Genomic DNA, 13,654 nt, shown 5'->3' with positions numbered 1-13,654 from the left:
GATTTTATTTATTTTTTTGTTACCACAGAAGGAAAAAAAGTCATTTTCATGAAAAAAAAAACATAAAGGCTTATACCCAAATTTTGCCTTTTCTCCTCATACTTAGTTCCCGAAGCCGCGCCGAAAACAGGCGGCGCGCCGCTGAAAATCTTATAGCCTGCCGCAGCCTAACAGGCTTCAGCGCGCCGCCGCCGATCCGGGCGGGGGTGGCCCACCACCGAAAACTTTAAGCGCCGAATAATTTTCTGAGATTATTGAGAAACAAATATTATGCAAAAATCTACTATCTAATGGTATATGCAAAAAATTTGGATAATCTCAAAATGTTTTTGAACCTACTCGTCAACTATGGACTTTAGATTATAATTCACTTTTTTCTGTCCTCTTTGCAACAATGTAATATTTTCTGATCAAAACGAGTTTCAACTAGCTATGATATTCCTCAAATGCCTTATTTATAAATGTTTTACCATATATAAGAATGCAGCTATTCTACAAAGGCCTGAAAGCAAGGTGGAACATTTTTTTCAGTAACAAGACTCCCCCCGCCCCCACCCAAAATGTTTTTTATACATGCGTACATGGAAGGATGTACAAAATGGAAGAACTATAAACTTAAATACAAATTCTTTGTCTTCCCAACAGCCTTTTCGAAAAAATTAAAATTTAAAATAGCAATGAATTCCTTAAAAGATTTTGTGATTTAGATGAGGTTTGATGCTGATGATCTGCCTCCTATGTCATCAAGATATGAACAATGCAAGTACCTAGAACGGGGTTTACCCACAAGATGGAATGCGACATATAGTATGATGCAAAGTATTATTGAACACAAAGGCCTTCTGGCAAGTGGGCTGGTAAGGTCCAGATCAGCGATCTCAGATTATTATCAGAGCCACAATTTTCGTACGGTACTAATTCGATTTTCTTTTATTTTGTTTTCCGAGCCAATTTTTTTATTTTTCATTAATTTTGGAGGAAAAAATAGCGGGGCGCAAGTGAGAATACTACCAACCGCATATATTAAGCAGGCCATAGATTGGCCGCTACTCTATAGCATGCAAATTTTCATATGAAGAGTCGTTTGTTTCATTCTCATTGTTTGTACATTTTTTACCTCTTTCTTGCCTATTTCACGTTTGATCCAATCCTGAAGACTTGTTTCAAAATGACACTATTTTATTTTCCTTTTCTTATTGACATGGATCATTTTTGGACTTTTTATCTTCTTTTATTTATTTATTTTTTATTAAATACTTTCAGAATATATTCAACATTATAAAAAAGAATTCATTTCAGAACAGCAGGACAAACTATAGACTATGAATATATAGACCTATAAGTGGCAAAGAGTCTACTAATATGATTTAGCTTACCTCAATAGAAAAATAACCTCGATCTACATAATCCCCAAGAAAAAGGTACTTTGTAGTGGCAGGCAATCCCCCGACTTCAAACAACTTCATCAGGTCATAAAACTGACCATGGATATCACCACATACTAAAAGTTGAAAAAATACATCATTAGCAAGGTAAATATGCTACTGAAAAACATAGGGGTGGAGGCAATTATTGTACCATAATAAAAAGTCTCGCTGATTCCAACTCAGTTGATTCATCTTCATTATTTTTTTTTTATTAAGGACTGTCACCACTACAATGTGCAGTTCTAGCCCGAACATCCTTAACACTAATCTCAATTGGCGAAAGGTACAATTTTTATGAAGTACGATAGCATCGTCAATATAGAACAGCCAATTGGGAACTGACTCAACCACTAATAAAGGAAGTCTTCATATAGTCTTCGACTCGTCAAGACCTATCAATGCTTTGAAAAACGATTAATATCAGTTTTGAGCCAGTGTTGAAAAAGGATCATATTCTGGATTATTTAGACAATGAATTCATTTAGTAGTTACGAAATAAGGAGAAAACTTTTGTGTATTGTAAAAATACTGAAAACAATTATTCAGTGACCGAGATATTATACTTTTTCTGGCTACTGATTAAATCTGATCTAATCCTTGCCACCCACATATTTAAAGGATTAATTTGATATTTAGTGGATATACTTATAGGACCTTTTCAGAATTGTGTAATGCAGATGAGCTGACCTGACAAAAATTGGATTTGGTTCTTGGTTGTTCTCGTGAGACTCAGCCTTTACTTAAAGATAAGTTTTTGCTCTGTTTATCTAGCTTTAATAATCATGCCATTCAAACAGTTCGATGTTGCTCTTGCGAAATCTAAGGACTTTCCTCTTTGGCCAGTTAGAATTATAAAGACTACTAAAAATTCACGCGACAAGTACGTTTATATAGTATTCTGTTATGGATCCCATGACGAGTTCGGCTTGTTGATGCTAATATCCTAGTTTATGATCCTACTGTTGAGAACTCATCTACTCCTGCTGCAAAAAAAAGTTTTAACGAAACGTTTTAATGTCACTGATCCTGATATTTTTCAAAAATTGTCTAATACATAACTTGCACTTAAAGTCCTTTTCAAAGACAAATCTAAAGACTCGACACCGCCAAGAAGCACTGGCCTGATTCGCCGACAGCTTGTTTCGACTCAAGCTGAATTGTATAAAAAAAAAAACGACTTGATGGACAGCATGGAGACAAAGGATTTCAGAAAAATTCTCTAGTTCAAGCTCATTTCGGGAATCAACTGAGCTTATTGTGAGTCAAGTGTATGATGCGATTATGCTTGAATTTAACCCGGAGTTCCAACAACTTGAACAAGTGTTGAAGGCACTGAGAAGTCAAGTTGGAAACTTAGAAGAACAAATCAATAGAATTGAGACCAAATTGGATCATTGTGAACAAGAATCCTTGCTATATAGCCTAATGTTACTTGATCGTCGGATATGGATACTCGATCAGCTGTATTGAATATCATTAGCCAGAGTATATCTGCTAGAAATTACCACAGCTAAAATCACAAATGTATACATCCTGAGACTAAATGGTGTTGCGGCAGATTCTTCTCAATCACCAAGGGTTGTTCCGGTTATTGTCAAGTTTTCGAGTAAAGACTTTGCTAGGAATGTCTTCAAGGCTGAAACCAAGCTAGCCACTAGTGGAATGTCCGTTGCAGAGTCTCCGACAAAGCATTACAGAGACATCCTTAATGCTGCTAAAAACAAGTTTAGTCCACGAAATGCTTGGTCGTATCAAGGTCGAATATTAGCCAAGCCAAATGATGGGACAGTGATAAGAACGATAAAAACCTTAGATATTACAAATATCTGATGTTTCTGCCCAGCCGCTTTAAAAATAGAAATAGTGTATCCCGTTACGGGATACAATATACCGTAACGGGATATTGTCCCGTTGCGGGACAATATCCCGACAATATTTCTCACAATGCAATATATAAGAAATATTGTGATAAGTTCCCTTGCCAACTGTACCTAGTTTGGATTGGTTTTATTTCGGGATGTTTTTTTTCTGTATGAATGTGTTTAGGTTGGATGTTTTTTCTGTTTAGCATTTTCCTTTTGCTTCACATATCTAAGTGATATTGGCCTATTTGTAAATATGGGAAAGTTTGAGTTTGTGTGCCTTAATAGTAGAATTTCTGTATCTCTACTAAACCTAGATTCAATTTCATTACCTTGTTCGGTTGATGTCAAGTGGCATGATGTATCGTTTTGCCCATCAATTTTCGAAATTTGCTCCGAGTTGGTTACAAATGCGTAAAGAAATATTCGTGTGTCATCTAGTGAGATATCTCCAAATAGAGGGCCTTATAACTGTAAGGGTTTATCCCGGCTTTATAATAGTTTTTGCGCTCCAGGAGTAAATTTCCTAACCGGATTTCACCATCTATTGAGGAAAAAAGATTTACAGAGACTTAGAAGCGGCTACCTTAGATGTTACAAATATCTTATGTATTTACCCAGCCGTTTTAAAAATAGAAACATTGTATCCCGTTACGATGCCATTGATGCTTGAATAAGACTGGCTAGTGTGGTATCCAAAATGATTATGAATACTAATAATGTTGTTCCTATTACTGAAACCCCAGGCTGTTTTTTCAGTTCTAGGCGTTCACCCCCCCCCCCGGAAAATAAGGCTTCCAAATTTGATTTTTTTTTTAGTTTTGTTTTTTAATTTTCCGTAGGGGGAAGGAATTTTGGTACTTATGTATTATACGCCACTCACTCAAGTTTATGCTGTGTAAAACTCGAGAACAAAGCGGTTTCTTTGTTAGTTTCTTTCAGCTTAGCGCGAGACAAGACAAAGACAAGTGACATAATATATGGGAAATATATAATTTGGTCTATATATTTGCATATAAGGGGGGGGGGGGTAAAGTATTTGGACAATTTGAAGTCAGGAAACAATTCTTACTTAACACATTTTGCATACAGGGACCCGGTATATTTTACCCCCCCCCCCCTAATGTGCAAATATATAGCCCAAATCTGTTTCTAAAGTAAAGAAAAAAAGTTTATTATCGAGTTTTACGCATCGTAAATCTGAGTGAGTGGCGTATAATGCACAAGTACCGAAATTTTTCATGGAGAGAGAGCCGGATTTCCCGGTATTATTTAAAAACGATCAGAAATTAAATATAAAAAAAAAACAGCAAAAATTAAAAGGAGTATGGCTGACAACATCCATGTCTTCTAAAGACCAGAACATAATTTGCACTTTACTAAAAAAAAATAAAAAAAATAACCGCCTATTGCCAGTTTGATATACACATTCTGATATCTATTCCTTATAGATTATTTTCCGTTCATTTTTTTTTACACAGTATTTTTCATAGAAAAAGAAATATTTTATATCTTTTAATTTTTTTTTTCTATTAGACTCCATAGTTTTTACTTTGAAGATTTACATTATTTCTGCTCATTTTTGGTTTAATGAGGCTATTTACTTTTCTTTAAAAATATGTTTCCCATTAACAAATACTATCTGTAAGTAATTAAATAAGAAAAAAACAAGCTTTTCAACTGAAAGTAAGGAGCAACATCAAACCTTAAAACATTGATTACGTTTATAAACCTTAAAACGTAAACGTTATTACGTATATGAAGGGGAGTGCCTCCTCCTCAAGACCTGGCTCTTTACGTTAAAGTTTGTTTTACATAGAATTTTAAAACAAAGCTTATTGTTCTAATTAAACGGCTAATCTATTTAAAGAACTCTTCTTAACGAATTGTAACAAGTAGGCAAAACTGCAGCATAAAGAGTAAGGTCATGTGGAGGGGGTAGCTACATTAGCACATGTAATAGTTTCTGTACGTTTCAAGGTTGTACGCTGCTCTTTACTTCCAGTCGAAAAAACTTATTTTTTTAATTTAATTTCTGATCGTTTCAAAATAATACCGGGACATCCGGCTCTCTCTCTCCATGAAAAATTCCGGTACGTGTGTATTTTACGCCACTCACTCAAGTGGGGTATTTTCAGAGGGGGGAGGGGGGTAAACGCCGGCCACCGTTTTTTCAATTGTGATATTGGTTAAACTTTTTGTTTTTGTATTGATATTCCGTAACTATTATTAACATTGTTGTTTAACGATTATTGGTATCCATGATTATTGTTTCGTACTTATTTTTTTTCGTTCATATTTTCCATTGCTCTACAATGTCATTTCGAATGTTGGTTTGTGGGTTATAAATAAATAAGTAAATTGCAATTTTTATCCAAAAATATTCCTGGAATTAAAGGGAGATTAGAGATTAATTTTTGTAAAACATCCTTCTATTTTTGTCTAAAGGCTCACGAAGAGTCGAAAATTTGGCAATAAAAATCTACTTTTAAAGGTTAACTCACACTTCCCCACCTACAAAAAGATCCACCAACCCTCCTCCATAATAACTGACGTACCGTACAGAATAACCGTACACAACTCTATCAAGCCTCAAATGAATCAGTTTCGATAAATGAAGCTTTATGGCAAATCTTTAAATAAAACGTTCATTTAAATGGACAACATACGTCTTTATGAGCAAATGCACCATTTGAAACTGGTGGTGCATCCACCTGCTTCCTCTGAAGCATCATCTACTTCCTCTGAAACTAAGAAACTCAACTTACAACTTTTTGATAATTTTAAACCGATTGGCATTCTCAGAATTGTCCATCTTTTTCGTCCTCTTTGGGGCAAAATTGTTGTTTTGTCTCAAAGAATGGCAGAAAAAAACACTTTGATGTCACGCAATCCGTTTGAATGACTCTTATCCCAGTTGTTTTTTAGGACCATTGGATGGATATGATCACCCCCAGGGAAAAAATAATCAAACAAATAAAGACGTACAACAAAGGGTCTTGTACTTCTGCAACAGAGTTGTATGATTTGCTGAATTTGATGATGTACTTACTTGTTCTTTCGGGAGTGTTTTGCAATTTTTCAAAAGTCGACAAATTTTCTTAAGCTCGCTACTTTTAGTGAGTAACTTTAAACTTAATGAATTTTAAATATTTACCCCTCGTTATCATAAAATATTTGAAGCACAAAATACTACAACGTTTTCAGAACAGTACAACACAAAGCGCTTTACGATACTTTTGAGTTATAAAAATGAGGCATTTTTGCTGCTTATGCGAGTTTTGTGTCTTCAGTAAAGTGCTAGATCTGCATAGTCCTACAAACACAGGGAAATATCATTAATCAGTTTATTTATACTAATTTTATGAATAGATGTCCCACAAGCTGAGAAGTAATAATTGTAGCTCGTTTCAATTATCAACTTCGGTCTTTATTTCAATCAGAAAAATCTTAGTAAAAAAAAATCAACTTATAGTAGAATTATAGGTGCGTACAAGTCGAAATTTCCTGCCCTCTCCTCTCCCTTCATAAGATGTTTTCTGCTTCTTTTTTTGGCACGAACAATAGTGACCCATAAAGAGACATACTGTATATGGGTATTTGCACAGCATCAAAGTATGGAATTTAGTCGGTTCCCTTCGAAATGTTCCGTATCATTGCAAATTTATGGTGCAGTAGGCTAATTTAGCTACAGAAATTATAGATTATTTTAAAGAGACTTGCGGGCGTTTCCCCTCTGACTTCAGCATGCCAAGTTTGAACATTAATAAATAAATGAGAAAGTTCCAACGGGAAAGCCACATTTGAAAGAATAAGCTTTCCCTTTTTCTTTTCTGGCAAGTCACTTTCGTTCTTCATTGGTTGAAGAGAATTTTTAAAATTCATAAAATATGTAAAAAAATACACTTGCACTTTGCGGATGAACAACGGCAGATCTTACATAATCGAACAATGTAACTAACAAACAAGCCCCCTCGAGTTTTATTGCGTGGGCAACACCTTGATTTGGTCCTTGTTTTTCTATGTTATCAATTTCGCTGTATTGTAAAAAGTGGCAAGGGTCGAAACTCTGCGAGTTTATGAAAAGAATACACATTAGACTGGATTGATGAATATAACAGTACAGTTTAGATAAATTAATAGCAAAACTTGTTGAACAAGTTTAAATAGTTTAAGTCCAGGTATGGGACCCAACGGCCCCCTTCCTGCGTATGTGTCTATCTGACATGTCGGGTTTAGAAGGCAATCAAAAGGCGATACATTACCCTAACAGTTTATTATTTGGGGAGGATGTCCTTTGATCACCCTGTATCATTTTAAGTAAAATATTTTGAATAGAACGAACCAGTAACAGGCGCTTCAATATCTATCATAGTCTTTTCTTGTCGGAGAAGACCCGCCCCGTCGTTAATAATCCTTAGAGCGGCAGCTTCTTCTATTCTTCCTTCACGAAAAAAATGTTCTTTAAGCACTTCAAACTTAGGTTTACCAGTTCTTAAATCAAACACCTCAGCACATGTTAATTTATGACTAGGCGGGAAAGGGACATCTGAAAATAAAGAAACATTTAAACTATTAGTTACAAACAAACAAAAGCTTAAAAACTGCTAGTCTGTTTTCATTGACACTAATATTTATCAAAATGACCCAGAGATGTACCCTCCTCTATGTTGCACAAATGAGAGGAGGAAAGTTTTTGAACCCTTGCTTGAATGCCTTTTGTATAAACCCATATTTCATAATAAAAAGAAGAGAGAAAAAAAAACTAAAAAGGGTAATAGTTAGAAATCTGTTTCATTGTTACATTTATGCTGGCCATTTCCAATAAAAAAGACTGGACAGACGGAAACAATTGTAATTTTTTTTCTGAATCCGTAAAAAAGGTTGAAAAAATGAAACAAATCAATGCAATGATTTTTTTGGTTCTACAAAGGGTGCATTTTAATGTCAGAATATTCCAGCTCTCGTTGAGCCATCAGATAAATATAGAATTAGTTCTGAGAGAGACGAGAGGAAGGTGGAGGTAGAAATTGATGTATAATTCCCAGGACCGTAACCAGGATTTTGTTGTGTGTGTGTGTGTGAGGGGGGGGGGGGGTCCTGGGGGTTTGTTACAAAACCAACTTTAAAAAACCCATCAAGACCTGAAATTGATATCTACTCCCTTATGATTTCTGGGAATATATCTGGTCTACCCTGTTAGTACGAAAGTAAAGGCAGACATTTAAGTGCAAAATGAACAGAATTCGTTCTTTATAGGAAGGGGACTGTCCCTTACTTATCCCTACCTCCACCTCACGGTCGCACAAACTTCGGAGTGTGCTCGTTAGATCAGAAACTGAGAGTTCAAATCCTTTGTTTAGAAGTCAAAAGTGACTAGAGACCAACAAGCCACAGGGGAGGGTATTTTCCAGGGGTATTTTCCGAGGGAAACGTTTTCCGCTGGGGGTATTTTCGGGGAGGAGGAGTAACCGCCGGCCACCGATTTCTCGTTCATGATCAGGCAAATCCCACCAGATCCTTTCCAAAGAACGGCGGCAGGCAAAATCTTTCTACTAGGATTTTATTTTTGTTCATTTCAGTTTCAGCCACTACGTCGTCAAAAAACAGTTCTCAAATACAATATATATCAAACTCGTTTAATCAGAGATAATGGACGAGCGTTGGATAAGTAAAGAGCCAAGTGCCCAATAATTTTTTGGGGGATGTAACAAAATGTCGATAGCAGTTATCGTAAATGCATATTTACTCTATATGTATCTTAAAAAGTGAATTTCATTAATTCAGACAAGGCCTTCCAGGACGAAGACATGATCCCGCAGGAGGCGTTTCTTCATCGACTAACTCAGCTTATTCGGCAAAAATCGACACATACCCATGGATTTTCGTTTTGGACCTATTGGACTTCTTTAGAATTTTTTCGTTTTTACATTGTTCCAAAGTAAAGAAAGCCAAACCTGAAATCATTAAAAACAAAAAAAAAAGTTCAGAGTTCAATACAAAAAAATTTCGAAAAGCTTGAAATCAGACAAACGACTCCGAGAAAAAAAAATTCACAATTGTAGACATAGGATCACTTTATTTGGTGTTTAGAAAAACAATCTACATCCAAATAAATACCCATCACAAATGTTGAATACAACTCCAGTGGTTTTTTAACAGACTACACAATGCATCCCTGTCCCGCTGTGAAAGAGACCTCCCCCCCCGATTATTGTTTTGCATTAAAAAAAACGCTTTTCGTTTCCAAATTCCTATTCCCATCAGAAAAAAATGTTTTCGTATCCCCTGCTGAATTTTGGCACTGTAGAGTTGATGTGCTGTTGTTAGAGTGATGGCCAAGTGTGCACCTTAGAGGGGAGTTAATACTTCACTGGAAACACAAAAGACTCTAACACAAGAAAATAGCAACTTGTAAACATCGCAGGTAACAGAATTAGCATGGAAAAACATTCAGCATCATCCAAAGGAATTTTTATTTCTCTTCCAGGTGAGAAAAGCAATTTGTATCTACGTAGCGTGGACAAAAAGACTTTCAAGATTTCTTTAAAATAAAGATGTTGATATTTGTCCAATAATTTGTTGCAAGTTAACTGAGCACCTGTATTTTTCCAAATGAATATTTAAAAATATTGATGACAAAGACCAGGCTTGAACAAAAGAAAAAGACTAAAATCGAATCAATCTGAACGGAAGTGCACGTAAGGCAGAATAAAAAAATCTCAAGAAATCCATTTACGAGCAGCTAGCCCTACTTCTGAGGTAAGTTACGCAATGGATCTTAGGGGGGGGGGCGCAATCCCAGTTAGTCGCCCCGTACGTCTTTTGCTGGCTGGGATACTGTCGCCAAAGAACCGAATATGGACAGATGCTACAGATAGATCTGAGGGTATAATCAAACAATACCCGAAAAAATTGTTGAATAAACTGGCTTCAGCCTCAGAAGACATTTACAAATCACAATGAATATTAGAAAACAGAAATCAAATGGCGAATATTAGAAACAGAAATCAAATGAAGTTGGCCGAAAGAAAAAAATTCCTCAAGTCATGTGAAGATCTTTAACTAAAGATCTATATAATCAATTTTAAAAAAAATACCCATTAATTTATTTTGAAGTATCTGAAGAAATTATGGAACAAATTTATAGATCTCGGTGAGAAGCAAAAATTACTAAATCATCAACAAACATAATTATTTTGAAGTCTAGTTTCGCTAATGTCTATAAACTTACATGAGCGTATTATCCTTTTCCAAGCCTATCAAACAACATAATACAAAGAAACGAATATGTTCTAGCTTAGAAAGTGAGCTTCTTAGAGATCATGTAATGTCGGACCCGTGTCTATTTTGGAATTGTTTCCTCGAGAACCCAAGGTTGGAATTATTTATCTCTTCTTCATTCCCAGAGAAAAAAATTCTCAAAAAGCCTTTCTGAAGTTCCTGTTTGATGAGATTTTGATTTGAATCAAGTTTTCGGAAATTTCTTACGCATTTAAAAACCAGAGACCCAAAACATGTCTTTCATTTTAAGAACAAAAATATTGGATTATCAAAGTCAATAGATCCGGATGATGTGAGTTTGACTAGACCCTCGTGTAGCTGAACGTTATGTACCCGAACCCATATCACTGAACCAACGTGCAACTCAGCCCTATTTAATTGAACCCTCATTCAAGTGAATCCCTGTGCAACTGAACCCTCCTTTAACTCAAGCCTCGTGTAACTCAACCCCCATTTAAATCGAGTCCTCTTTGACTCAACTTAACCCAAGGCCTAAGAGCAAGTTTAAACTAGTGCTGATTAGAAACTTGAAATTTGCTTCTCGCTTCTTTCCCAGTTTCTAGCTCATATTACCCATCTGGCTAACCCCAGAATTTTTAAAAACTTCCCAGAATGCGTCTATTGCGAAAATCATAGCCCAAAAATTTTTTTTCTTTTTTTTTGCAAACAATGAGCTTTTCAATTTGTGCTAGGTTTTCAAGAGACAAGTGGACACACTGGTTTTATGCCCGCTTCCATAAGCCCTTTCAGCTTGACTTTTGAGGTTATGTATAAGATTTTGTTTGGGCCATTCCATAAAACCGATGGATCGGGTAATGACACCCAGTGTTATAGTCCAGGACTTTTAGGGTTTGACCCGGACAAAATTGCAATATAAACGAAAATGGTACCAAAATGATCAGAAAAAAATTCTGTACAACATACTAAAAGTCCCCATAAATCTAAGTGGGGCGAGCACCCGAAAACAGGGGAAATTAGGTGGAAATGCGGGGGAAAATGGGAAAAAGGCCGAACACGCCCAGAAAATAGCTCAAAGTGAGTTTTCTGGGACTTTCCCATATGCTGATCACGAAAATGACATTTAAAATTCAGTATATAATAAAAGTACTACGGAAACCGGGGGGAACAGGGGGAAGAGGGGACAAAATTTAAAAATACAGGGTAGGGGTAGAAAGCCCTTTGAAATATGTTTTCTGGGGTCTTTCTATCTGCTGATCCCGAAACTGACATCTAAAATGAAATAAAGAACATGAGCCCCACCATAACGGAGGAAAAGGGGGAAAGAGGGGAAGAAAAGGGACAATTGAAGTCAGGGGTAGAAATCAGTTTGAAATGTGTTTTCTGGGGTTTTTCTATCTGCTGATCACGAAACTGACACCTAAAATGAAGGAAAGAAAACGAGAACCATGAAAACCGAACAAAACTGGAGGAAATAACGGAAAGGGAAGCCTGACTCCTGAGCCAGCTGCTACTGGCTAATAAGTAGGCCTATGGACAAAATAACTCGCTTAAGTATCAAACTTTTACTTTCTTGAATCACAGACATTTCTTACAACCATTTGAATTACTAAACATAAAGAAAACAACCGCTTGGCAGTGATCACAGTATAAGACTTCAGCTATTATAGGTAAAATTTGTACTTTCGAAGGCAATATCGTTGAATAAAAAACTAAAAAAAGAACTTCAGTAACTATAGGTAAAATCTGCACTTTTTAAGGCAGTAGAGTTGACTTGAAAAACACAGCATTGATGTCACTAGTCGAGCTCCTCGTCTTCGACAATCTCGTTGTCCCTGTTGAAACAGTTGATACCCTGACATTCTCCGCACGCGAACGTACACGATAATCCATTTTTCTTGCAGCTGCATCGCGATTTCTCGCAGCCTGTCTTACAGTTGTATCTCACGATATTCAAATGAGTATGAGGTGCGGGCAACAAATTAGTCATAACAGGTGAGCATTTATGGTCTCTGAGGACCCAACCCCGATCATCCGGGTCGAGGTCAGCTGGTTCCCCTTTCCAAAAGGATACCTGGAGGCGCACTTGCTGGGAGTGGAATGAAGCTGCAGCTTCGGTTGGCGGAAGCCTTTCAGGCTTAACAAACGCCGTAGTATTTGATGAAGAGACTTTTTCCAAGAAAATTCAATCTCGCAGCTTAGTGAGATCTTCGTTTGGTCGTGCTTTATAAAAGCTGAGGAGAAGATATTCACCCGCTTTCACAATTTCATCTCTAGACGATGATTCATTCAGAAACACTTCGCATTTTTTTCTGAATACTTCGCTCTTCTTCAAAAAAGGTAGCACAGCTTGCTTTCCAAGTCAGAAAACTCGTGAGGTCGTGTCACATCCCAAGAGTGCGTGCCCTACCAGAAGTAGCCTGGATACTTCTCCCATTTTTTTTTTTAACTTCGTTGAGGCACCAGAACCGTGTTATCGCTTCTTTTGCGTTCGTTGACGATTCGAAGTAAAGTGTTTTTGCATTAGGTGGGAGGTGATACAAGAGTAGAATCAGAAGGTCAGTGTCGTTGCCAAGAACTATTGTTTCAGAGTTTTCTGCTTTCGTTACGGCAGTCTTCACGATTAGATAGTCATCATCGTCCTTCGCATGGACGACTTCAAATCCTTTGGCTCTGAGTTTTTTCCCGATATAGCTTATAATTCACTGTTTGTTCTGAGAGTTGCTCAAAAACTCTTCCTTCTTTTTCTGGAGCTTCATCCCTAAACTGAAATCGATCACTTGATGCTGGCTTCCCTTACACCGTCGGTTGTGTGTAGCATCTTCCGTGGTTGGACCAGCGCTGTATCCATCGAAGACAACAGTAGGGGAGGTACAGCGTCGAGTAACAAAACTAACATAGCTGTCACAGATTGAATCATAAGTATCACCAATCTTCCAAGGTACTTGCTGAAGCAGCCAACCTCCGTCAACTACAATGACATGATCGGACACTGGCAGGTGGTCAATCGAGTCCATTTTTGCTTCTTTCCATATTGCTTTCGCTAGTGCATGTTTGTCTGGCTGACGCATTATGCCAGAATTTTCAAACAAAGCGGGCGGATAACTGCACAATTCGTAACGT

At 36.8% G+C, this 13,654-nt stretch overlaps 1 protein-coding gene across 1 annotated transcript in view; it reads right to left on the bottom strand.

Annotated features, from left to right (window-relative positions):
- Window positions 1-13,654, bottom strand: part of LOC148952125 (serine/threonine-protein phosphatase 2B catalytic subunit 2-like) — a 135,115-nt gene that overhangs the window by 108,434 nt on the left and 13,027 nt on the right. Inside the window, exons 2-3 of the mRNA XM_089088852.1 lie at window positions 7,635-7,838; window positions 1,377-1,501 (exon numbers count right to left, since the gene is read on the bottom strand). Of these exons, the coding sequence (XP_088944978.1) occupies window positions 1,377-1,501; window positions 7,635-7,838 (329 nt within the window). The remainder of the gene's footprint in view (window positions 1-1,376; window positions 1,502-7,634; window positions 7,839-13,654) is intronic.

Source organism: Artemia sp. Qi Xiang Cuo, chromosome 5 (assembly GCF_049724085.1).
Source record: "Artemia sp. Qi Xiang Cuo chromosome 5, ASM4972408v1, whole genome shotgun sequence".
Lineage (NCBI taxonomy): Eukaryota > Metazoa > Arthropoda > Branchiopoda > Anostraca > Artemiidae > Artemia > Artemia sp. Qi Xiang Cuo.
The sequence above is the reverse complement of the archived record's forward strand: the minus strand, read 5'-3'. Positions and strand labels throughout refer to the sequence as shown.